General features: G+C 33.3%; 1 protein-coding gene across 2 annotated transcripts; it reads right to left on the bottom strand.

Moving 5' to 3' along the window:
• Nucleotides 1-119: 119 nt before the first annotated feature.
• On the bottom strand, nt 120-27923 carry LOC126826943 (glucose-6-phosphate 1-dehydrogenase). 2 transcript variants are annotated; one of them, XM_050556096.2, is made up of 12 exons: nt 27223-27923; nt 16820-16857; nt 15952-16060; nt 14895-15103; nt 14037-14201; nt 13461-13586; nt 11632-11725; nt 11065-11191; nt 10344-10433; nt 9757-9965; nt 8813-8982; nt 120-3641 (listed from the first exon to the last, which is right to left on the bottom strand). In XM_050556096.2, exons 1-12 carry the CDS (start codon nt 27442-27444, stop codon nt 3548-3550), a joined length of 1653 nt encoding a protein of 550 aa, XP_050412053.1. In that variant the 5' UTR covers nt 27445-27923; the 3' UTR covers nt 120-3547. The 2 variants fall into 2 exon arrangements, with proteins under 2 accessions (XP_050412053.1, XP_050412052.1); XM_050556095.2 differs by lacking the exon at nt 120-3641 and adding an exon at nt 4519-6640 and having other exon boundaries at nt 27223-27921.
• Between the last annotated feature and the right edge of the window lie 34 nt (nt 27924-27957).

Below are 27957 nucleotides of genomic sequence, written 5' to 3' on the forward strand. Positions count from 1 at the left end.
GTGAAAATTAACCGTGGTTACTCTTTACCACATAGCAGGTAACTTATTAAGAATACAAACCCCCAAGATTATGGCATATAGGCATCAGATTTATATAATTAAATAAAACATTATATCTTACAGATTATTTGTCTATTTATTTCGCAGAAGTAAGAAAGTCTTCTATAAAAAATGAATACTGACATACAATTATAAATAAACAATTCTATATAATACAATTAAGAATAGACCTATCTTAGCACCGGTAAACCATACTATTAATATACTTAAAATATAGAACACTATACAACATGTAATATAATATCATCTCAATGATATTTATACTTGAAAATGAAAAATTGCAAAAATAAACGGTTGTCAAGGTCGTTACATTTAATACACTAAATACAAGCCAACAGTGAGGCCGATGTCCACCGCCAATTACGGCCAAACCCCCAAATAAATAGATGACACATATTAATTAACTGCACGTTAATCTTCTTTGAAAAGTATCGAGCAATTAAACTGGTATCTATACTTAGTCTAAGTATAAAATGTTCACATCAAACTCAGACAAGATTTTGAAGTACCTGGTAGCGAAATCAAAGTTATCTTGTCTCAAAGCATCGACCAATGAAATTGCTTGGCTATTCTTAGCTTTCGCGGGAAATGTTAATCAATGAACTCAGTCCAAGACATTTACCTGATAAAAATTTACATCAAATTTAAACATTCTACCCCAATTAAAAGCAGAGTTGTTATGTTCCAAAGTCTTGAACAATCAACATGCTTATCGCTACAGGTTATCTCTGCTAAGCCTTAGCAGAAAATGTGCACGATCATTTAAATAGTTCCCTGCTTTCTCTGAAAGGCGGGGGACAATAAAAAAATAAAACCACTATTATATACAATACATCTCATCGGTGCTAACTACAGGGTTTCTAGAAGCGTGAAACTTTTCATATTTGGAATAAGGTAACATTTTAATATTAAACATGCATTATGTAATAGCTAAATCTGCCTATTGCAAGCATTTCTTTGGGCTTGAAATGATATATAAATTATTAATTAGACATTCATTAACTTACCAATATCATAATCAACTCTCGATGCCATCGGATGCTTGCGAAATTTAGTAGATTCAAATACGTTTTGTGGTGGATGCGGTTACCGTAATAATGGATAATCGAGACTTTGTTTATTATCGTAACCACGATAGTAATGATAATCAGAGCTAGCCTATAATTTTATCACTAATATCGAGGCTCGGAGCGAAGTAATTTGATATTTTCGGCATATTGTCTCTTCATTATCTATTTTTATAACTATTATCGCGAGAGTTGTCAGCTCTTTATCTAACCTTACCTAATGCCGCTTTAATGCTTTAATATAAGATAGGTTGCCAGGCAACGAAACATACGCCCACAGCGGCTAAATCGTCCGAGCGGTAGACAAGGGTTGTCGCATATTTATTCCTTTGTAGGTAATTGGGGGCCTTTACAAGACAGTTCCATACAGATCAGATTATAATTTTTGCTGTTTGAGGGTTCACAAGGTTCTACAAATTGAAACAAGGGTCTCAACTCAACTCTGGAAGTAATCTACAGAAATTGTTGAAATTTGACAGGCTTTTTCGTTTCACAAATTTAAATGATGCATATAAATTTCAAACATATCGGATGATAACTTTCATCAATCGAGCATTAACAAGGTTGAACAAAGTCAAACAAGGGCAATAACTCCAGAAGTAATAAATGGAAATTGCTGAAATTCAATAGGATTCTTCTCTTTACTAATTTAAATGACGCACGTAAATTTCATACAGATCAGCATATAACTTTTGATGTTAGGGCATTCACAAAGTTCAATAAAGTGAAAAAAGGGCCATAACTCTAGACGTAATAAACGAAAATTGCTGAAATTCAATAGGCTTCTTCGTTTCCCTAATTTAAATATTGCATATAAATTTCACAAAGATCGGATGTTAACTTTTGGCATTAGAGTGTTCACAAGGTTCAACAAAGTGAAACAAGGGCCATAACTCTAGACGTTATAAACAGAAATTATTGAAATTAAATAGGCTTCTTCGTTTCACTAATTTAAATAATGCATATAAATTTCAGAAAGATAGGATGATAACTTTTGGGGTTAGAGCTTTCACAAGGTTCAACAAAGTGAAATTATTGAAATTAAATAGGATTCTTCATCTCACTAATGTAAACAACATATATCAATTTTAAAACAATTGGATGATAACTTTTGGCGTTAGAGCGTTCACAAGAAATTGTGGACGATGGACGGACGGGGGCGACGGCAATATACGTCCACATTTCTATGTGGGCGTATAAAAATAGCATTAATTATTGGCTTTCTATGTAAAAATAAATAAACGTTAACAATTTAAATAATATTTAAGTTTTATATTCAACAATAAAAGTGACTCAACACCGGTATAAAATAGCACTATTTATGAACTTAACAAGTCAAATAAACTACAGCCTCTACAAGCCCCAACTTTTTAAAAACATGTAATAACCTGGCATAACAAAAATGTACAAATAACATTTATCAATAATTATAACAAAAAATATAAATATAATAGCGGATGTTAAAGTGTTGTATAAGGAAATGTTGCTTAAACAAAATTGTGATTGTTTTTTGAATGCCTGTGAGTTTTTCACATATTAAAGCAACTAAGGAAGTCAGTACCAAGTATCCACTAAAAGATAATATAGTATGCGGAAAATTTGTATTCAGTACAGTATGTATATATATTAACGTATGTTTATCAATAGGCACTTTCATATATTTCGTTTAACGACACAAGTCATTATATCACTTTAATAATGATAATGCTGCCCAAATAAGGCACCGAACTGTAAAGTAACAAATGTACTCTACTAAACGACGCACACAATTGAAGAAGATATGGTTTGTCACCGAAATGGAGAGAGAGAGAGAGAGAGAGAGGGGGGGTAGCGTCCACTCGACACAAAGTAGGTCATTTCGAAACTAACATCTGGTTCAATTGTATTTCAATAATTCGCTTGCACGTAGGGGTCTTAAGCAGTGGGAGAAAACCGGGAACCCGGAGAAAACCCACGAGATTGGACAGGCGACCCTACTCCTTGTCGCGTACAACCGGGGAACGCGCTAACCATTCGGCCATCCAACCCCCGTCAACGAAATGGAATGACGAGGAGAATGACTTTCTGCCCATCGTCATCGACTGGAGATTATATCGGTATTATCTCAAATTTAGTTTTGCATCACAATAGTCATGGCGAAAACATGAGCTATGGTAATTCCATACAATCATTTTGAAACGTTATTGCTAATGCTTAGACCATTCGGATTTGCATTTGTATACAAAACATAGATTGTGTCCTTCATTATTTCTATTTTCACAATGCTAAAAAAATAAAACTGGGTTCACACGTTCACATTGTGTGCCAGCATATCACATGTATAACATAATTTGAAAACTTTATAAAATGTTTTGATCAATGGGCCTAAAACTATTTGATCTGAAATATAACACAATACAGAACAATAACTCTAACTTGATTTAAAGGTGTGGTTGAGGTTTCGTCCATTTGTAAGTTCCGGTATACGTAAAATTGAAATCGGTGCACAATTTATCATTCTCCTTTGGTCCACGGCTGCAAATAAAAAAAAATGTAATGCAATGTAGATTTCTAACAAGATTTATTACAAAATCTGAAATAAAAAAATCTAGTTAAAAATCTGAAATGATAAACCAATGTACAGGAGTATGTCCAGCACCAGCTTTGTCTCAAGTGCAGCTTATATATGACACGCTGTATACACTTAAAACCAGGTTATACGCTGGCATGTGGCTCGACAATTAAGTTTCAGTAGGTTCCCCAGATACACGTGGGCCCTATAGGTCTATGGTCTACCCTGCCTATCGGTAAACACAGCCCTGAGCACACTGCATGGCGTATGTCCGTCTTTTTCATTCCGATTAGTGCAGAACACTTCGATTTTAAACCCCATTTGATTCCGAAATAGGACAACCATAGCTGAAAGGGCTTTTTAGAAACAAAATGACCCAGTGCATTTTGGGATTACATAAAGTGTTATAATAAATTATGTAGGTGTAATTTGCGTTCCGTTTATTCAGACATGCTTAATAAAAGTGCATTCTAGCCAGTGAAAATTAAACATGCCCCCCCCCCCCCGTAAACTACTTTGACAGGGGTAATAATCCTTGATATACGCCTGTGAAAAACACCAGAACAACCTACAGGCATCTACATGCATGTACTGTGATACTAGATATCCTGAAAATCTTTCGAAACTCTGTGTAGAACTCAACTACTAGTAAGTATGCATACAGAGTCGGGCAAGAGCACACTGCCCGAGAATAATAGTATCCAAATTCAAATGTTCATTATCTTATTCCCCTTAATTCACCAAAGCTATTAGATATCTTTATATGCTTCAGACATGTGGTACTTAAAGCAAAATTTGTTTAGTAGATAACAGAGCTGTTTTCATTTGTTTTAGTTTTTATTCTGGACACAGAAATACATGTATTTTGACATTATTACAAGTCCAGCAGAAAATTGGTAGTCAAGAACCTGTGAAGAGATGTGTTGGAATATTCTATATATTTCTATCAGAGTGAACAATTTGGAATTTAAATCTGCAGAAAATAACAAATCTGAATTTGACAAGAGTACTGATCAGATAGTATAGTCTGTATAATGCATTCAGAATTTAATGAATAAGTTAGTAAATATATTTATGTTATTTTGTCATTAAATTTGTTATAAAAAATAGCACAAATGTACCTAGATATATTATTAACAAAACATAAAAAAAACATAACAAAATTAAACAAACCAATATTTAGTAGCAGTCATGGATTTATAATGAAAAAAATATATAATTTTATTTTATTCTTTTTTTATTGTTTTTTTTTAGGTGGGGGGATACTCTGATTGCTAGATCTTCATGGGTGCCTCCCTTTACCTGTGAGAAAGGCTGTAGCAGGACCAGTTTTGTAATCTATTTGTGAAGGTGCTCATTACAGACTGAACAGAGCAGCCTGGCAGATTATTATTTAAATCATTTCTAAATGACAAATATTCTTTTTTTCAGTCAAGTTCAGATATTTTGGATGAGACATTGTTAAGCAAAATATTATGTGAGAATGGAGATACTGTGGATAAGAAATTTTCAATTTAAATTATATGAGAATCAGAGAAAAGGAGACAGCTTCATGGTTTTCAGAAGACACTAATAATTACAAACATATAATTATCAAAAAATAGATGTACATTTTCGAGCATTGCTATTTAATTTAGTGCCATATTTATTTAGGAGGCAAGCTATTACCACATGCATTTTTTTACCAGAATGTCCAATTATAACATAAGTATTTAAAGAGAATTTCTAAGAATCATTTCCCACCTAGTAACAATATATAGTTAACTGCTAAAAAAAGCAATAAATTATTAACAATATAAAAAAGCAATAAATTATTAACAATATGAAAAATAAGTCAATATTGTGCTACCAGTATAACTTAAAAAGTTTTGATATTTTATCATAGTAACTATAATAGTACAATGGGTCCTCTAATGAATAAAGGGTTAAAGTGGGAGTGGGTACAGACGAAGGGAGACCGTTACTAAGGGGATTATTATACTCAAATATTTATATAAAAATTAAGATCGATTTCTCAAGTCACAATAAGATTAATGTTTCAGTAGATGTTGTACATACTTTATTTATCTAAGTGTTAAATTTGTTTATAATATATATTTTAAATTGACAACATGTTAAACAAAGTTTGATGTTATGATATGTTTACACCTGACCATAAACGTTTAAAATTAGAGCATAGTTAAAACTGATACTGGTTCCTTCTAATTCTTTGAAGAAGAGACATAATTTATTCAATTCTAATCATTCTTTTCTTCAGCATAACCAAATGAAACTATTCTTTAGGTGAAGAAAATAAACAATATTCTAAATTTGGGGGACAATAAACCGAAACAACTACAAATATTATAGTGTATGGAAATGAATATTAGGAATGCTGAATTGAAACCATTAATATATTGAAAGGAAAGTTATAACCAGTGCGACCAGCAATTCTGTGAAAGACAAAAACTATGGAAGATCACCAAAATTGAAAGACGTTAAATTGAGCCAGCTACAAAGTAAACATGAATTAATAGGATAATGGTTGACCAGGAAAATTTAGGATATCAATATAAAATAAATATAAATATCACTTTTGATACTAATAGCTTAAATACTTTATGCTCTTAATGAGGATTAGGTGTTCAGATTATTTTTTGATTTATTTACATTGGATTTCAATTATTTCAAGTTTATATTCCAGGCCTATTTCTAGAAAAATCTCAACTTTATTATTATCTAAAGTTTGTATTAAACAGCAAGCCACAAAGAAAGATTTTCATATTTTTTTCCTACTTATATCTACTACAAACTAAACATCTATAAGTTTCAGATAATTCTTAAAACAGGCCCCTTGGTTTATTTCATTTTTAAAATTCAAGATCTTCAGGGACTATCGTTTCCATTCTTTGACCATTTGTAAGTTCCGGTGTAGTGGAAGGAATTTTTACGGAGTAAGGCATCCGATTCTTGTGGACCACGACTGAAATAAGACATGCACAAAAAGCCTCTAAGTTAAAAATAAATAAACACAAGCCAAACAAACAAATATCATGCCTGAATTACTACATCTTCACAATGTCAATGCATTAGGATGTTTAGACTGCACTACATGGACAAAATCAAATGGAAGCAAAATATTTGAGAGAGGCACAGAGTTTAACATCCACTTAACAGCTAGGTCATTTTGATATATCTTTATATAATAGTAAGTTTGAACACATCTGTCTTTAGCAGTGGGAGGAAACTGAAGTAATTGGAAAAAACATATTCTATGACCTACAGAATATGTTGGACCATTTGGTAACCCAACTCTGCATTGGGATTGATGTGATAATAGAAGCTGGAGTATCATCAACATTCTGTGGTTATAATAACAAAAGGTTTTTACTATTGTACAGCAGGGTTTCAAATCCATACAAATTCATCTTGACATTGTGAACATGGTTATATAGTAAGTAAATAAACATTGATATCAACAAAACTTATTAAGTCTGGGTTTATAGCAGAAAAACAATCATTTTTCCTTCAAACTCTCAAAAATTATATGATTCTTTTTGTGTTAAGATTTTTTTATACATTTTAATTTCTAAAGAGAAATTGCCAGAAAACAAAACCGGCACTAATAAATGTGAACAAAACATTAGTAATTAAAACTACATGGTGTGGCCAATAAATGTAACATGCATTATTGAGTTCTATCTGTTGACATTTAAACAATCTAGCTTTAATTTGTGTTTTTATCAACATTACTATACGTTATTAATATATATCTAAACTTTAGATTCTAAAGCATTATTTGAGCCATCACAGATTTCACACACTATACATTAGTAGTTTTTAGTACACAACTTGAAATATGCAAATGAAGACAACAAAATATGAAAAAAGATATCCTATTTTATGTGGAAGTTACAGCCCAAATACCAAACCTTCCAAAAGGATTTCTAATCATGCTTAAATAAGGATATGGAATTTGCTTCCATTCTGTGACCTAATGAACATGACTGATTTTATGAACCTAACTCCTTCAGAGATATTCAGGAAGCTACCACTCAGTTCTAAAAAATGGTTCACTTTTTAGGTTTTTTAGGTACCTGCCTCAATCGGATAAAGTCTTTCAAATATATCAGAGATATGAAGGGCTGTGTTCACAAAATATTTTTTTTTTTTTTAACAAAAACATCAATTTACCATAGAATTATTTCTGTAAATATTTGGGTGAGTTTTTGATTTTAGTTTTAATATTATCAGGGCATCAACCGATAATTGTGTTATTTATCCACTGTGTGTTTTAAAATTTGATATAGCTGTACATGATGTGCAGTCATCCGAGGACTGGATAATGAGCTTGCTCATTCCAATTATACAAACATAAAAAAATAAGTAATTTGTAATGATTAATTGCACGCATATACATTTCTAAGAACCTAGTTCATATATAACCCCATCTAATAATGTATTTATCTTTATTAATTTTTTCTGGTGTAATTCTTAAAAATAAAGGCCATTATTATTTGAACTAACTGACCCATTATACGTACATTTTACATAAAATTTAACATCATGATGTTATGTGGGTTATCATTTAATTTCCACTTTATTTCTCTTTTAAACCTTGATTTCAAGGTAAATTATTTCAACACTGATGAAAACTAGTATTTCAGATAGCAGATATGCAGAACACACTGCAAAGAATAAATTTCAAGCTCAATATGGACATTATTATCTCCCTTGGCCTTTATTACCTATGCTTCATTTGTTAACTTTGCCTCCACTAAAATAAATTATATCTAGCACTTGCAGAGTTGAGGCCAGTGCCTTCTACAGTTATTAAGTCACGATAATTTATGCTGAGTATTTTGGGTCAGAAGAATTCTCATGCCAAGCTGACCATTAATGTATGATCAAACAAAATATCTAATGGAATAAATGCTGAACACGAAAGTCCAAACAAAATGATTCATGATGATAATGCTATCCTTATGGCTAACTGAAATGCTTAATAAAGAAAAATATTGAGAGAATAAGCACATGAATAAATGCAGTGTCTGGGCAATTCTTGGATAATTTTTTCTATTAAGCAAACCTGTAAGGGGTATTGGGTACATGAGAATATATATAGAGCATCCATTTAATAGAAACTACAACTCACCTGCCATAAACATATGGTATTGGTTTAGGTTTTTCTTTTTCAATCTGTTTTAACAGTGGTGTAAATATTCTCCATGCCTCATACAGTTCATCAGATCTCACAAAATGAATTTGTGAACCCATAAACACATCCATAATTAATCTTTCATAAGCATCTGGCATTTTTACACCCTGAAAATACAAACATTTAAAAGATAGGTTGTCAGTCAACAAGGGTTGTCGCATATTTTTCTTTTGTCAGTAATGAAAACATTTACAACAAATTAAAATCTGATGATGAGTAACAACCCATTAAAAAATTATCAGAAATCATAAGAATTTGTTTCGATTGTTTGTCTCATGACCTAAAACACTGTGTATAAATTTATATTAACTTCAGTCTCTGGCACTTCCATAAGATTTCTCAAGTAATCAAGGGCCACTCTGGCAGTAATTATCAAAAATCAATAGGCTGCTTCATCTCATAACCTTAAAGACTGTGTATAAATCTAAAGTCAATCGGTTTTTTCAAAGTGATCAAGGGCCATAACTCTGACAGAATTATCAGAAATCAATGAAAATCAAGAGGTTTCTTCTTCTCATGACCTTAAACACCGTGTATAAATTTAAAGTCAATCGGATATTAACTTCAGCCTCTAGAGCATCCACAACCAATTGTTGATGCCAGACTGACCATCGAACGGGGGTGACGACAATATACGACCACATTTCAATGTGGGTGTATAAAAATGAGTATCAGGGAGTTTTCAACAAAATGTTTAAAAAGAGAAAAGATCTGGTTTGACGTTCAATCGAAATTAAACAGGAGTTTAACATCCAACTTTTCTGCACCAAATAGACTAACGTAGACGTCTACTTGAAATTTTCTAAATGTTGAATGTTCTTGGTGAATTCATCTTTCACCCTAAATATTTATGGGCTGCTTGAGCAAGACTTTAGGCATACCTTGTATCTATTATCATAGGTCAGATCTAATTCACTTTCTTCACAGCCAATACTCATTCCTGGTGTCTTCATCATCATCTTCATATATACAGCTTCATCAGGTTGTACTCGGATCACCAACTCATTTCGCTTTACTTCCCCTTCCTGGAAAATATCCCCAGGAACATCCTGGAACTGGATCCTTACTTCAGCCTTCCTTTCATTCAGAGCTGTAATAAGATAAAATTATACATATTAAAACAAGAGCTTTTGATAGGTTACTCTAGAACAGCAGGGGGTAGGTGGCTGATTGATCTAATGCATGCACTTTAGATTATCAAGTCTCTTTCTTCCCTCGATTTCCCCTGGGACCAACTTCGGTAGATAATGTCAATAAATCGAGTAATGAACGACTATGTGTAATTCGTTCTCTAAGAAACAAACTATGATACCAACAAACAAAATTACGATTGATGAAAAGGTTTGTTTGTAATTTTAATCTACAGGGAAAACGATTTAGCCTTGGATTTAAATTCATAGAATCAAACTAAAATAACCAAAAGATTGAAACCATCAACAAAACTTTATATGAAAACATTGTATATTACCTTTTCCACATCTAAGTATAAAGGGAACTCCATCCCATCTTTCATTCTTCACAAATAAAACACTAGTAGCAAACGTAGGTGTCACCGAACCTGTAAAAAATTCAAATATTTCTGTTAAAATAACCATCAAATGAAGATCCAATCTTTGAATACTTTTTCCTGCCTAAAACTTTCAAGTGTTCAATATGTTGTTTTGCTGTACAGGGTTAAAACCATATTCATACATATATACTTGATGCAAATAAAATTCAACTAAATCCTTTAATTGGAGTGGTATCCCACCAAAGTCTTAGGCCATTATTAGCACAGATCTGAAAGGGTTCCCATCTCTCTCAGCATCCCAATTTGTTTTTTGTGCTTTTTTATTTTAGTCTGTCAATTTCTAACTGTAAAATTTTGTCTGTCAGACAATTTTCTTGTCAGCAAATTTACACATTTAATTTTACTACGCTTAAAATTTTATTTTATTTAAATCAGTTTATTGACATTTTTTTTTAAATCAGTTTATTGACATTTTTTTTTACTAGACATCGCAACAAAATATTTTGTTTTTGATGTTTCAAAATAATGTAAAAACCCTAGTACAGATATATCAATCAACTATAGATAAATGAAAGCCAAAATGGTGATGGTAGTCGGTCAACTTATGGTTCCCCTTTTGGGACCCAACAAAATGGCCCAGACAATGCTGCATTGTATTCACAATATACAAATTACTAACCCTTTGGAACTGTTGGGTCATCCAAATATCCCTGAGTTTCATCTCCTTTTCCATCTTTTTTACCAACATACTGACCTAACACAACATTCTTTAATAAAACTGGAGGTATACTCTTCAAAACTTTCACCTGCAAATAAAATGGAATTTAATTAAACGGACATTTAACCATTTTAGATTTGTTCCTGATTATAAATTCTCACACTATGCACCTTTGTTCATGTTTTGTTAGTTTATCAGAGCAGTTCTCATACTATTTGACACAACATAACTGTTAGCACAGTTCTGATGCGGCATTTGCATTTTCACTGCTTAATACACGTTAATTATGTACTCAGATTGATTAATTAACATTTAATAAGAAAACAAAACCAAAATACCAACACTAGATAATCACCCGGCTTGGATTCAATCGGATTTAAACTAGGCCCATTAGGTTTCTATACTACTGATGAAAGATGGCGACGTATATTCAACTTATACAATACTGTAGCTTAAAATGGTGCATCAGGAGTTAACATAAATATTGAACAAATGTAAGAAATGTTTATAGAGAAAATAAATTCCTACTTTTTCATTTCTGATATCTTCTGCTCCTGTCGATGGTGGCTTCTCCATGGCAACCAGACTAAGAATTTGTAACAAATGATTCTGCATAACATCTCTGAAGGAGAAAAAATAAAAGCAACAACATTTAATGCAGAATCTGACAGATATAAATGAGTAGATTTAAATGATTAGAAATATCGCACTCAATACTCAAAATGGTTCAGAGGTCATTTCTCTGCAAAGTCATAACACTATAAACCTCAGAATGCCTCGTTCGGCATTTTTGTCCAAACGTGGCAAAAACGTGCTAATAAAATTTTTGCCACAATTTTGCCACATTGTAACATGGTAAAAACAAATTGCCACATTTGTCTGGAGTTCAAAACGTATTTTTTTTTTTTAAATTGCCATGTTTTTGGAACGAGGTATTTTGACCAGAACGAGGCTGTTTACAAGGTTGGATACATGATTTTTCAAAAGGATTGGGGTGGGGTTCAGCCAAACCAAAGTTTCGTCGAGCGTATCGAGGACAGCATAACATTATTTGGTGACACTTTCAAGCGATTATGTAGAGAAAAAAACACAAGAGTAAGTTGACTAGAAATGACATTCGTTGCATAAAAGAGTTTGTTACATTCTTTGTTGCAGTTTCATATGTTCACACATTATTTCCAACAAAGAGATGTGAGAAATGAAAAACAGCCAAGTCCTTTGTTGCAGTTTCATATGTTCACACAATATTTCCAACAAAGAGATGTTAGAAATGAAAAACAGCCAAGTTCAAAGCGAGGCAAACTCAATAATTGTTTTTTAGGCCTTTGAATATTATTAATTACAAATATGCTGTTCCTTTTTTTATATAATAAACGATATTATATTTTTAATATCTCATGAAATTTTATGTAATTGGCACTCAGTTGTATGTATAAAAATTGCAAAAGCAATTAAATTAAAATCCATCGAAAAATGAAATAGACACAATTTATGTTTATACAATGACATGCAAAGCGGGGCGATGCGAACAACTATATTAAAAATGATAATTACATTTTCATCCTTCAGGTGACCGGCTTACGTCTGGATTCTTATATAAAGGGTCGATCTGGACTATATTTTGGAGAATAAAACTGCTTAATTTTGTGTTAAAAGCCATTAAAATCTTCTACCTTTGGACCGAGCAACTAACTCAATATACATGATACGTTTTCATCTTATATAAAAACAGGAACAGCAACTTGGCAAAATTATGGCAAAAATTTTAATACGTTTTTGCCACGTTTGGACAAAAATGCCGAATGAAGCATTCTGAGGTTTATAGTGTAATTTTACTTTAAAATTTTAATGCTACAATAATTTACTTTGCAATGTCCTACCAGGCCCTAGCTACAGTTATCAGATTAGGAAGAGAAACTACACAACAGTTTGCTCAGTCCTCACTCCAGCTGTGTGTTCAATCATTAAGTATGTCCTTGGATAAGACATCTAGCTTCCAGTTCACAAGCTATAATTGGGTTCCTTTAAGACAGTGCAAGAGTAAATTCAATGTAGCACAAAAATTCTGAATGAACTTTATAAAGGGAGGTAAGAACTTTACAGAATGTTCTGGGGTAATGATATGAAATGTAAGTCGTCAAGCAACTTTAGGTGATTCTTATAGACATTTGTAATTGCCATTGCTTTACATTACAGTCATGGGTCGATAAAATACCAAGGGAATACAGATTCAACACTGTATCAAGAGTAAGGATCAAACATGAAACATTATGATGTGGGTATACATGTAGCTTACTGTGCTGTTAAATTAAGACAAAATGGCCACTTATCACATAAGTAAATTCATGCATACAAACCTGATTATGCCAAATTCATCAAAATATCCACCACGTCCTTGAGTACCAAATGGTTCTTTAAAACTAATAACAACACTTGCTATGCTCTCACGATTCCAGATCGGACTAAATATACGATTACCAAACCTAAAATACACAATATTTCATCTTTATCTCGAATGACAAATAATTTTTACACTACTTGTTATTGCAAAATATATATATATATATATTTTTTTTAATCAATCCTTGCTTAATAGACAAATATTTTTGCTTTAACTTCTGGCTAACTGAGTCTATGAAAACCTATAATACTAAAAACCATGGAAATATGTTTAATACCACACATTAGTTACAAGGTTTATCAAGGATTTCGTCTATTCAACATTAACACAAGGGCAATAACTCCAACACTGAAAATCATTTTTCTTTGTTTCATGAACATTAACACTTTAATGTATATCAATATAAAATCAATTTCATTGTAACTTTGTGTCTGAATGATTTGTGCAAGAAGTTGAAGCCCCACCCCTTACACATACTTCACAATCTGAATCGTGTTTTTTATTTTTTTTTTAAAATAAAACAATAACTGACCTTAAGACCATGAGATTTTGTACCATTTCTTTACCCAGATAATGATCTATACGATACAATTCTTCTTCTTTAAATAAGGCAGCTAGATGAGATGATAAATGATTTGAACTCTCTAAATCACGGCCAAATGGTTTCTCAACAATTATTCTCGTCCATTTATCGTTGCTACAAAATAAATTGCATAAAACATAATATTTTTAACCTTTTCAATTTTTTAAATGGAAGCTGAATAAAGAATTCTCAAATTCTTGAAGTCTATTTAGTGTTTTTGACTATAATTATTGATATTGCAATTAAAATATCAGACGACTAGCTTCATGTCTACTCTCAAAAGGAGCTAATTGTAGACAGAGAGCATGAGTTTAATCTCGGTAAGACTGTGAGGAAAGGAAGTTAAAATTATCAATATCATTCTCTAAGTTTTAAGCATAAATAGCTGGGTAGTATATCTACTCTTCTTTCTAGTCTAACAATCCAGGGCTCTTTTATATATGCCCTTCCAATATATACACGGATATTAATTTTTTTTTATATTATTTTAACCATTAGCCTTGCCAGGTATTACCCTTGAGAAGTGGGACCAGGGCTTAGAATCTATGCAGTATCAAGAAGTAGGGTCATCTGCATAATTAATTATTATCTGTGTGGATTTTTTCCAGATCCCTCCACTGAGACACCTGTAGAAAAGCCAATAATAAGATATGGGTAAACTGTGTTAGTCTCAAAATGAGCGAATTTGTACAAAGTAACTTGTTAGACCCCATTTCTTTCACTTCTCGCCACTGACGAGACAATACCCTGGACATCTAGTTAAGAACTGAAACAAGGTGGTCTTCTGACCTATGCAGTTAAACTTACTCTTTGGTCATACAGACAGCTTTGAGATTTAATGTTACTTGTTCATATACAGATGGTGGAAGAGCCAGATAAAATAATCTGTTGGGTCCACCTTTTTGTTCAATGGCTTTATTGAGGGCAGCAAAACCTTCTGTTTTATCATAACTACCAGCAATATATTGATTCAACTTAAAAAAATCTTCCAACTTGCTTTCTTCACCTTTTTGAACCTAGAATATAAAATCATTCAATTATTGAATAAGGTTTTCCTGTTAAAGGGATTTATTACCAGTACTATGTTAAACCTTTGTAAATGGAGGCAGACCACCGTTAAATTTCACCATATAGGTAAAAACAAATTGTAGTTCATCTATTTATAGCAATTCTATCTCTCTTTTCTCCACTTTTGCATGCCCATTTTTGTTGACTTATTGTTCTAGAATGAACGAAGAGGGTTTGAATTGACATTTTCTGCCAGGTTTGTAAATATTCATGATTTAGAGGAAGCATAACAAAGTTAACCGGTTGGTTATGGTGATGTGTACAGCGAATAGTTACATGTTTTTACTATGATACTTCAAGTTTGTGTATCTCAAAATTTTGATGGTCAATCTCATACAAATTTTGGTGCAAAGACATGAACTTTTGTTTCCCTGTCTGTAGTGAAAAGCGATCAGCGCAACAAAAATTTGGGGGAAAAGTTGGAGCCGGCAAAGAGACAAAATTAACATTGAAAACAATGGGGAAATTATTCGTGGTCTGCCTCCAAATCGAAAAATGGAATTATCTCCCATTTAAAACAATTGATAAATCTATTGTATGATTCCATGCTGTTTTTATCCTGTGATGCTAGCACAATAGTGTCTAATCACTGCTGACATTCTCTTCATGTAGACAGCTTGTTTGTCACCAGAATTAACCATATGACTGCAACTTGACGAAGCTCACTAAAAACCACGAAGCAGGGTGCATCTTTTGTTTGATTTTGGTTTGATATTTACTAAGGGACTTAATATTTTTCTTAGAGAAGGGGATCCCAGTGATTGGAATGTCTATTCTTGTAGCCCTTGACACTTACTTTCATGAAAGGTTCAGTTTTATTTCTGATATCAGCAACAGTCATCTTACTCCTAGCATAACCAATAAATGATGTCTTCTTTGGTAGGAGGCCATCTCTGTATAACCACCTTTAATTACAAATAGACAAATCATATGCCGGTAATGTACTTCAAATTTTCAAATATATAATAGACACTTTAGAACATCAAATACATCAACCATATACAGACACTTTTAAAACATCATATACATAAACCATATACTGCCACTTTAAAACATCAAATACATAAACAAACCATACACTGATAATTCAAATCGACAAATACAAAAAAAAACCCATATAGTGCTTGATAACGATAAGAGGATACTTGTCGAAACGTTGTGCTATTAGAATAAAACCAGTGATTGTTTCCCATAAAAATTGTGTTCTGTTATGGTACTGGCCCCTTTTAATGTGTAAATTTCTATTTCTGTCTAATTACATGAACTACAAAAATTCCTGTCAACATCCATGTTTTGGTCTTAAAATATAAACCCCATTTTCAGGCCCGTAGGCAGGGGGGAGCAATGCCCCCGGAAAAAATGTTTTGCCCCCCCCCCCCCCCCCGAAAAAAAAGTTGCCAAATAAAGCTCTAAAATACCTACTGTAGATTGTGCCCCCCCATAAACCCTTCACTGCCCTCCACAGCCAGCAAGCCCATTTTACAGTGTCTACATGATTTTGCCTTTGAGACTTTGACATATTTAATAACTTTGTGAAATTTGTGAAATGGCTATCTCATTTAAACTTTTAAAAAAAAAAGAAAGAGATATAAACTCATACACTCTTTACGTGTAACTTATCATAAAGATTGCATAATTATTTTAATGAAATATAATAATCTTACCACAGTGTAGGGTAAATCTTTTTCTTAGCAAGGTCACCCTAAAAAATACAAAAATAAAAAACAATTTTTAAATGAGATCATAACTAATTATTCAGGTGACAAAAAATGTTAGAAATTGAAGTCACATACATATATCAATTTATACATGCACACAAGTCACAAACAATACATATACAAAACAATGTACATTACTATAATAAAAGTATGGATATTCAGTCTCATTACTTGTATTATAAACATTGTACATGGTAGTTAAGGGGGCTTATGTCGACCGAAAGCAACTGGCATTTTGGCAACTGGGAGCCTCTTACAACTCAAAGCAACTAGTTGCCTCAGTTGCACATGTTTAACTTTCTGAGAGAGAGAGAGAGAGAGAGAGAGAGAGAGAGAGAGAGAGAGAGAGAGAAATGGGGTTTAACGTCCACTCAACACAAACTAGGCCATTTCGGGACTAACATATGGTTCAATTTTATTTCCATAATTCGCTTGCGCATAGGGGTCTTTAGCAGAGGGAGGAAACCGGAGAAAACCCCCGAGGTTGGACAGGCGACCCTTCTCCTTGTCACGTACAACTGGGGATTCGAAACCACGCCAGTTGACTCAATGACAGACTTAATGATACAGCGCGCACGTGCTAACCACTAAGCCATCCAACCCCCCGTTTAACTTTCTGCAACTTGCTGCAACTAGATGCAGTCGACATGTGACTTTATAAATAAGCATAATGGAAGCGAACAAAGACTCCCTCATTTCAAATGTTAATGATGTCGACAATAATATACTAATAGAGAGAGAAATGGGGTTTAACGTCCACTCGACGCAAACCAGCTTTTGGGACTAAAACATGGTTCAATTTTATTTCAATAATTCACTTGCACGTAGGGGTCTTCAGCAGTGGGAGGAAACCGGAGAACCTGGGGAAAACCCACAAGATTGGACAGGCGACCCTACTTCTTGTCACGTACAACCGGGGAATCGAAACCATGCCAGTTGACTCAATGACAGACCTTATGATGCAGCACGCACGTGCTAACCATTCGGTCATCCAACCCCCCATATACTAATATAATTGTAGCAAGTCCGACCATACCCCTTGGGGTGCTTCTTCAAAGGTATTTGCCATCTTGTTGATCATGTGATGAATAAATGAACAGTCACGCGTTAAGTGTAATTGCTATCAGTTTCGTTAAGTGTAATTGCTATCAGTTTCGAGTCAAATTCAGTTGCTCTCAGTTGCTGATATGATCACTTGCAACTGACTGCAACTAGTTTTTTGAGTTGCAAAGTCAGCATAAGCCTGTCTTAAATTTGATAACAGCCTCCATACATGTATAAACATTGCATATTACATGTACTCTAGTAAAGGTATTGATATCCTGCCTCAATATACATTATAAAACAATGTACCAATACTATAATAAAAATATTCATATTCAGCCTCATTAGGTTTTCTGGGACACTTGTAGAGAAGGCTTTTTGTGGGTGCTGCAGGCCTGACATTTTTAAATTGGATATAGGATATGTATTAAAAGCTGTGGTATACAAATTAACAGGAACCTTGGCGATTGAAGAAGGGGATTGTGTCTGACATTATTAGGTGCCTTATTTCTTCAATTCTTGTGTGGATCATTCTCCAAGGTTATTACAAACATTATAAAATGGCAGTAAATGTTCTATTTGAAGCATATTCCGGTGATGTCATTTTATAACTATTGTGAAAATTCATTAAAAACTGTATAGTCTGATACTTGTACTCTATATCTAGAACGTTGTGTTATCTCAGTTATAATTATTTTAATTATGATTATTTTATCTATATACATGCATCATTTGTTTTATTTAAATCTATAATGTATACAAGTGTGTGTTAACAATCGAACTAATTTCATTCTATTTGTCACTACATTAACAACTAAAGATGTGTTTAAGTGCAACCTATTCTGGGCCTCTGATATCCTTCACCTTGATTTAGACTGTCAATCAATCTCATGTATAGATAATTAAAGATTTCTGGTAATTTTCTGTATCTCATGTATAGATAATTAAAGATTTCTGGTAATTTTCTGTATCACTGGTTTTGATTGGTAAGATGAACTGGAGTCAATTAATAACAAATTGAGCACAAGCCCTGCAACGCATCTTTAAACAGAACATAAAATGATCACATAAAAGTGGTACACTACCAATTCTACCTAAATAAATGAAATGACCCAAAATGTGACAGGTTTTGAATATGTTAATAAGTTGATATTTTACGATGATAAAGAACTGTACGTGCATCTTATTTAATATTGTATTGATAATGATTTTTTTTTGTATCTTGCATAGCAAGAAATATTGACTGATAACGGGAATATATCATAAAACAGTTGGCTACTAATTTTATATTTTACCATGACCAATCTCCGTTACATGTACATAACATAACAGTCTGTTATTTATCTCTATACTGGTAATTTTGATAAAAAAAATTGTTTTTTAAAGTTCCAAATTTTTTCACCCTAAAAAAAAAACATTTTGTGCATCTATACTGCTCTTCCGAATTGTGAAAGCTGCATGCTATAAAAGTTGTTCGTTAATACAATAATAATAACATGTGATTGTTGAACATCAATCAGTAAGTAAGTCAGGCAAACTGACAATCAAATTCATTAGTCTCATAATTTATTCAATTATTGGCGAATTTTCTAGGATTATAGGATATCAAAAGGATGTATTAGTATCAATCAGTATGTGAATACTAATAGATCTACAGTAAATCTCAGAAATAATTCAGACATTAATAATAATAAGTCATGTATAAAAATCATCATCCAGTCATAAAGATCACCAGAAAAGCTTCATAATTTTTTTAAATAATGCAAGTAATTATATAAACATAATTATCCTTTCAATAAGTATAACACGATCCTGATTGCCAATGTTACCTGCCACAAGTAAATTTCAACATTAGTAATTTCCACCGTTCTCTGTGAGTAGTCGTAACTTTCCGCCAATAAACAAGCTGTGACGTAACTACTTTAGTCCTTCTGTTGAAATTTACCTGTGGCAGGTCATTGACATTCGGGATCATGTTATAATTATGGAAAGGATATATTGATACAATTCCTTGCATTATTTAAAAATTTATGAAGCTTTTTTGGTGACATTTAAGGTCTATAACGACATCCAAAAAGAATGAATGGGATGGAATGAGGTTTGATGTCTCAACGCAATTATTTGTTCACTTCGAGAAAGACATACAGTATTAATTATTTCTATGGTGACATGTACCTGGACAGAAGACATTTCCTCTTATTCTTTGTCAATTTTAAAGGTCAATGGATCTTTTATGTGCACACAAATATGTATAATGCTGTGAAGCCTACCTTGTTCTCTATCCCATCCATACAGCTAGGCTCATTTTACATGTCAGTTTCGCATGAACCCACCCAGACCACTGACGACCCTGCTTGGAAAATCTTGGCCTACACTGGGATTCGAACACAGAATACGACAGTCCAGTGGGAAGAACTAAACCAAAGAAGAATGGGGGTATGAAAATTTGGTCAATGAGAATTATGCTATAGAAATTTGGTCAATAAACAAAATAATAATATACAGTTACATTTCAGACAAATAAAATTCCCACCTACAACAACTGCATTAGCGTCTGAATATGGGCTTATATCACAGTATTACCAGTATAATATTCTAATCTATTCAAAAGGTAAATAATCATATATGATAAATAAAGGTTATATGACATTGCCCATAATATGAAACTTGGGGGCTTCTCATGCTTTTTGTCACTCATGTTCTATTACCTGGTGATTGAAAAGAGTATGAAAGGCTTATCCTGCCACAATTTTAACTGTCTAGGGATTTAAAAAAAAAAAAAATGCAATCACCATCATTGTTTTAGGGGCTTTTATTTGCTACTTTTCAAAATAGACTATATAGTTCCTTGAATGTTTAGTAGGTCAATATCTTTTTTCATTAAATAAATTCACAAAACCTTTGTATTGTCAAGAAATAAACACAAAGTTACCCAACTGTGCAAATATTCAAAATAATTTCAATTTAATTGTCACTAAATAGGCCAAGTAGAAGAATGATAATATTACCGGGTATGTCACTCGGATCAGTATACCCATAATAATGAAATGCTGACTAGGACAATAAATTATATTTCTTAAGGCAATGACAGTCACACGCTTGTTATTTAACATATAGATATCTGTTTACCATACACCAATTTATATCCTGGTACATTTTCAAACCATATCAAACAAATCTCTTTTTTATATACATGTAGCTTAAGTTTGAACTAGGAAATGAAATGAAATGGGGTTTAACATCCTACTGTTCTGCTCCTATACTGGGCTAATGAAGACGGGCATACGCCATACAGTGTGCTATGAGGGAAATTTTGACCGGAACCTACTCTTATATCGAATTTCAACTGTCAAGGGATCTTTTACGTGCATTCCAATGTATACACGGGACCTCCGTTTTTCGTCTCATCCAAAGGACTAGACAGCTGTCCTTGTCAGACCCTCCGTTCTGTACCACTGACAAGGGGAAACCACGTCGGAAAATCCAGATGAACTTTCTCGGCCAATGCAGGGATCGAACACCCGACCTCCAGGCTAGCGAGCCAGCGTCTTAACCACCCAGCCACCGTGGCTCCTTGAACTAGGAAGGGGGGCATGTCATTACATATAATGATCTAACAACCTACTTGGTATTTTCATCTTCCTGTTTTATTTTCACGAGATGAACCTCTCATGGAAGTGTAAGATATTCATCAAACCAATATGGCTATGAATAAAATATTACATGTAGTTATTAGGCAGAGGGTCAATCGGGCAACATACATGTACAGCTCTCCAACTAATTTACATCCAACCAGGAGCATAAAATAATGGGTTTTTTTTGTGTAAGATGTAAACCATTTTTCGTTCCTGTCATGCCATTTAGCCCATCAATATTGCCGACCAGCTTGTATAAGCCAGCCTTCCACCATTTACAAGCCAAATGAAATCACACATAGCTTACAATGTCCAATGGGTTTCTAGCTAATTGGTATGTGGTAGTTGCCGTGTGCAATTACTAATACAAGTTTCAGGATTTTTGTACACACTGTATTTACAATCCTTTAAACTATAGTTGAATCTAAAGATTTTTTATTGTCACCGACACCATATACCTGTTTAATGGAATTCGGATTGAGTACAAATATGTCTTATATAAGATAAAACAATAAAATAAACGTGAACTGCCTGTCACAAATTGTTCTAGATATGTTTTATTTATGGGTGTTCATAGACATTAATTATGACAAACTGATATTTTATTGCATCATTTTAACATTTTATTTTACTAAATGTAAACAGACCAAGAACAATCATTACTAATAGTATTAGAAAAAGTCAAAATTGAAATCATTTGGATCAAATATCCAAACTGAATAATCTGTATTTGCCATTCAAGAAGACAAACAGTATGTAGTCAATGAAGATTCTGAAGCCAGAATCTGCATTCTCTCCCCATTAAAGTAAAATGCAATTTTTATACATACAACTGAGTGCCAGTTACATAAAATTTCATGAGATATATTAAATATAATATTGATTATTGAAGCCAGAATCTGCATTCTCTCCCCATTAAAGTAAAATGCAATTTTTATACATACAACTGAGTGCCAGTTACATAAAATTTCATGAGATATATTAAATATAATATTGATTATTATATAAAAACATGAACAGTATATTTGTAATTCTAAAGCATCAAAGACATAAAATACAATTATTGAATTTGCTCGGCTTTGAACTTGACTGTCTGTGTTTCATTTCTGACATCTCTTTGTTGGAAATATTGTGAGAAGATATGAAACTGCATAAAGCAAAAATATATACATGTATAATTATAGGCAGGCAGCGTAAGTTGAGTATGCGAAAAATGTGTGTGAATTATGGAGAAAGGGGATATATGGTGTTAAAAATAAATAAATTTTATTTATTTTTAACACCATATATCCCCTGTGGGTAAGATGCTGGCTCACTAACCAGGAACTCTCTCGTGCTGTTGGCAGAGAAGGTTCATCTGGATTTTCCTGACTGGTTGGTTACCCATTATCACTGGTGCAGAACTGAAGGTGCGAAAAAACGAGGTCCCGTTGACCAAAAAGAGCCCCTTGCAGTCGGAATTCGAAATAAGAGTAGTCCATACTGCTGCTCTTCCTTGACAAAATACTCTGATGCCAAACTGTATAAGCCCAGCAGAAGCAGATAAGGACGTTAAACCCTATTTCATTTCAAAATAAATGTCGTTTTATGCTTATTTGGTTCATAATTGCATAACTGAATACATCATAATGGCATATCCATGCACTTAATCCTTCCTTCAACTACCCCCCTGAGATGACTAACATTTGGGGTGACTTAATCAAAGATTAAGTACAAGTCAACGTTCCAGAATATCACATTTTATGGTATTCTTGAATGATTTACTCAATGATTATAGGCTAATCAATGTTTATAAAAATCTCAGTTTAAAATCTGGTCAGCTTTCCAGAATATGACTGGTAAGAAAATCAGAGATTAAATCTATGATTAGCACTAATCTAATTTTGAAGAATATGGGCCTAAGAGGCTAATTATTAGGCTAAAACTACATTGTATTTGTATTGCACTATGTTACTTACAAAATGTACATGTATGTTATGTACTGTAGCATGAGTATCATGCACAAGTCAAGACAGTACATGCTTACTCTTTTTGAATTCAGTATTGTTCTCCTTGTAAATGTTTGCCTTCACATGCCGACATCGAGGATAGTGTGGATTCGTGTAATTTACCAACATTTGTTTTGCAATATTATTGATAAATGGTAGGTAAGGTCATGGAGATGCAATTGGAACATACACAACTAGTTCCTACCTATTTAATTTAAATAAGGTAAGGTACACGTAATGCTCTCAATAAAAATTTCAACCTTTTTCTGAATTAATAGTAATTTCTGCTCTATCTATATGTCTAAGTATCTTGTGTCAATGCAGTAAATAATCCAAATCGAAGTAGCAAATTGCACCATTATCTTATTTTACTTCCTGCATTACTTAAACCCTGGCAGATTATTTTAGTACAAATGTTCACTACATGTACCATAGTTTTATGTATATGCCCGTCTTCATTAGACCAGGTTTGGAGCAGAACAGTAGGACGTTAAACTACATTTCATTTCATTTCATGTCTTTATGTTAGATGCAAGTCATTATTTTAGTAAGCAATAATTGAATTATACACACGAGTTGACTGAACTATATATAATAATTTTATATCCAACGATTAAACCATTAGCTGTGTACCATACAGTAATATCTCTACAACCGTATGAAACATGATCAATTAATCAACTGGAAAAATCATTCTTTTTCTGAACTTGGACAAAGAAATGTGCCTCGTTGAAGACTTGATGTTTGTGTCCCAGACGAAAGATCTGAAACTAGCTGTCTGTAATTTGTTCCGAAATCAATAGTATATTTAGAACCATCATGAAAAAGAGAAATTGTTATTTATATCACTGGTCACGTAAATGAGGAATAATGGATTAGGGCCTAGTCCTTGCATTTATATTTGAGCTTATATTATATAGCTTATAATATAAGTTATAGTGATATATCAAAAAGATTGGACTGAAAGAAATCAATCAATATACATGTATTCTAAAAAGACTGGATGATAATTACTACCTCCAGGGTGTTACACATATTCGTTACTATCAGAAACTAATCAAAACCAGACCTTACACAATGTACTAACAAGCTACAAGATCCCGATGTTGGCCGACAAAGATCCACATGATTTTCCAGGACGGTTCCACCTTGTCAGTGGTGAAGGACAGAGAGTCTGGAAAGGAACAGTGTCCATTTGTTTGGATGGGACACAAAACCAAAGTCCTGAGCAAGTAAGAGAAGTAAAGAACCATTGACAGTTGGTATTTGAAATTCAACTTAAGGCGTGGGACCATTTTCATATCATTTCTCATTTTAATTGGCATTATGGACATTTTAGCAGTGGCTAGTGGTGAGAGCAGGTTCATATGATTATGCCATATTAATGTAAAGGAATGCAAACGAAAACTTACAAACCTGTACTAAACATGACACATTTACTGATACAAGAACTACACACGTAGTTACATGCATCTAAACATGATGTCTTTATTTTTATCCCTGCATTGGCCGAGAAAGTTCATCCAGATTTTCTGGTTTGGTTTCCCATTCTCAGTGATGCAGGACAGAGGGCCTGACAAGGACAGCTGTCTAGTCATTTGTATGAGATGAAAAACCGAGGTTCCGTGTACATGTACACATTGGCGTGCACGTAAAAGATCCCTTGACAGCTGGAATTCGATATAAGAGTAGGCCGTAGTGCCGCTGTCCGGGCAAAATTTACCTCATAGCACACTGTATGGCGTATGCCCGTCTTCATTTGCCCAGTTCGAAGCAAAACAGTAGGACGTTAAACCCCATTTCATTTCATTTCATGTCTTTATTTTTTATGTAAGAATGGCCTTGGTGCACCTGGTAAACATTCAAAATATAGCAACAAATACAGTAGTCTATAATGCCTGGTAAATGGTAAATCGAAGATGAGTCCTTATTGATTAGAGGACACAGGAACTGACCAGGATACAAAAAACTGACAAGGATGTAAAAACATACTGTTAAGCCGAGGGCTACCATAACCCAACTATAATGTTTACTGTACATACTATGTGGGACCGTGACTAGCCAACAAGGATATCCTGAATAATAATAGGTCTATATGACCCCGATTATAAATAAAATAGACATGGAAGTATATTAGATATATATCTGATTATGGTACATTGTACATTTGTAATGTTTTATAATTCTTACAATGCATGGAAAATATGATCATCTAACAAGTTACCAATGTTATGGGGTTTAAGTTTCACTTATCTTAATATTTTCTGCTACTTTTTCACTAACTTTCTTGTTTAACAATTGTGTAAAAAGTTTTATTAAATGAATGACAGTAAGAAATAGGGTGTAGAGTCCACTTAATACAATCTAGGTCACAGTGTGATTAAATGGTAAACCCTCATTTTATTTTAACAATGTTAAAATTTAACATATTGGTCCACCAGCCCATACATGTAGATTATCTCAACATTTTCCCTGAAAATTTTGGGGACAAAAGGTAAATAATGGCATCTTGTACATGTAGTTCTGATTAAACCAGTTTCAGTGTACCAAAAGTATCAATTTAATCAATCATATGCTGCTGTATTTTGGTAAAATGTTATGCATTCACTTTAAACAGTAATTGTTACCTTTTACTTTTCTTCCATGTTCTCAAAGCAAGAGTTAAACTTGCCACCCTAACCCATGTTGTGATTTATATTAACTTATTGGGGGTAGTCTAGTAGTATAAGGAAATATGTTGACTTGTGAATATAAGGCTTTATAAAGAGCCGTTTTCTTTTTTAAAATACTTACCTTACCATAATGAATTGAACGGGAAAAAAACAACATTCATTTTACTTGGTTAAAAGGAATTAATGACGTCAAAGAAAAATTATCAATATTAATACAGAATAGTGGCACATTAGTGAGTGTGACAAAATGACAGTAAACCTTTAAATCATTTTTTCGGAAATTTCTACAAGGTTGGTATATTTACTGCTTTTTATCGGACATGCAGGTCTTTTTGTCCCATTCGAATGACTAAGCATATTTGGCTAAGGTCGTCTATGCTGTTCAGTGTGGTACCATAGTAGGCCTAATGAAAACATTTAACAATTAACGATTTTAATATAAGCACAGATCATTTTGTTTAAGATTTGTGTTGGTACTTAGGGAGTGTGCTTGTGTGTAGATAGACGTACAGATGGGGATTGGGTCAGGATCTGCAGGTACAGGGGGGTAGTAATTTGGGGTGCCCAGTGGCTAGGGGTGCCCACTGGCTAGGAGGGCTAGGAAGACCATGTATTAGGTGTCAACTGTACATATTCCGTATTATTTTTTAATCTTGATCAAATCAATACAGAAATAAAATCAACAATATTTTTTTAGCTACAATTTAAGTGTATAGTCTTATTCCTGCTAAAAATTTGGACGTTTATATAACCGGTTTCATTTCCCGGCATTACAGTAATCTTATATGGTCATTGCCCATGCAGTACATGACAATATAGACGTGATATGGTATGATACTGATATGACAATTGGGTGACATCTTATCTATCAATTTGTATCTCACGCTATTGCTGTAGTAAAAAAAAAGTTCATTCTTCTATGAGTAGCCTAGATAGAATGAATGAAAGAAATTGATATGAAGTCAAAATGACCAAATGTCAGTGAAATTATCAAGAAAAAATTAACTTACTGAGGCCCCTAAAATGACAAAAACATGAGAAGATCCATGTCCTTCTTGTTCAAGGGTTGATCGCATTCGCTCAAGGAAAGATTCTGTTGAAGGTTGTTCAGTCATCTTGATATATGCAGTCACTCCGAGATACAACAAGTTCACAATTACAACTGCTATCACAAATTTACTCAAGAATGAAATAAACGACTTGGACACCCAGACCCGTGCTTTATATAACATTCTCACACATGGCTTGTTCTTCGAGACTATAACAAAGGGCGGGGCCAATTTGTTTCTCGGTTGACAGGGCTTTCACGGTCAATTAAGTTTATGGAACGCCCTAACATACAAAAATCACCTATCTTTAGTTATTGCTAAGTCATCTAAACCAATATTATTGTCAGTTTGTCTTAAGAGCAAAAACATCTAAATTAACGCTGCGTCATCTTTCCGAATAATATTGGCAATTTTGTCTTCCACACAAGAATCACTTTAAATTATTGCTGTGTCATCTAAACAAACAGTAACACCAGACCAGACTCAGTCATATTATCAATCGAAATGTTTCAGGAATCAGACGTAATTTGGAAGATCTATACCAATGTAGCCTTGATATTCAGACAGTGTCTAGCTATTGACGCTAAACAGAAAATCTCCCGAGATCGGACAAAAATACAAATATCACAACAAAGGCAGAGAAAGTAGTGAAGTACCGTGTTCTCTTTCAGCAGGTATTCACAATATGTCGCATGT

Source organism: Patella vulgata, chromosome 7, assembly GCF_932274485.2.
Source record: "Patella vulgata chromosome 7, xgPatVulg1.2, whole genome shotgun sequence".
Taxonomy (NCBI): Eukaryota; Metazoa; Mollusca; class Gastropoda; family Patellidae; genus Patella; species Patella vulgata.

Coding starts and splice junctions, on each gene's coding strand:
- LOC126826943 (XM_050556095.2), bottom strand. CDS start 27,444: ATGTTATATAAAGCACGGGTCTGGGTGTCCAAGTCGTTTATTTCATTC. Junction 16,061..16,819: donor AAGATTTACCCTACACTGTG/GTAAGATTATTA, acceptor TTGTAATTAAAG/GTGGTTATACAGAGATGGCC. Junction 11,726..13,460: donor GATGAATTTGGCATAATCAG/GTTTGTATGCAT, acceptor TTTCTCCTTCAG/AGATGTTATGCAGAATCATT.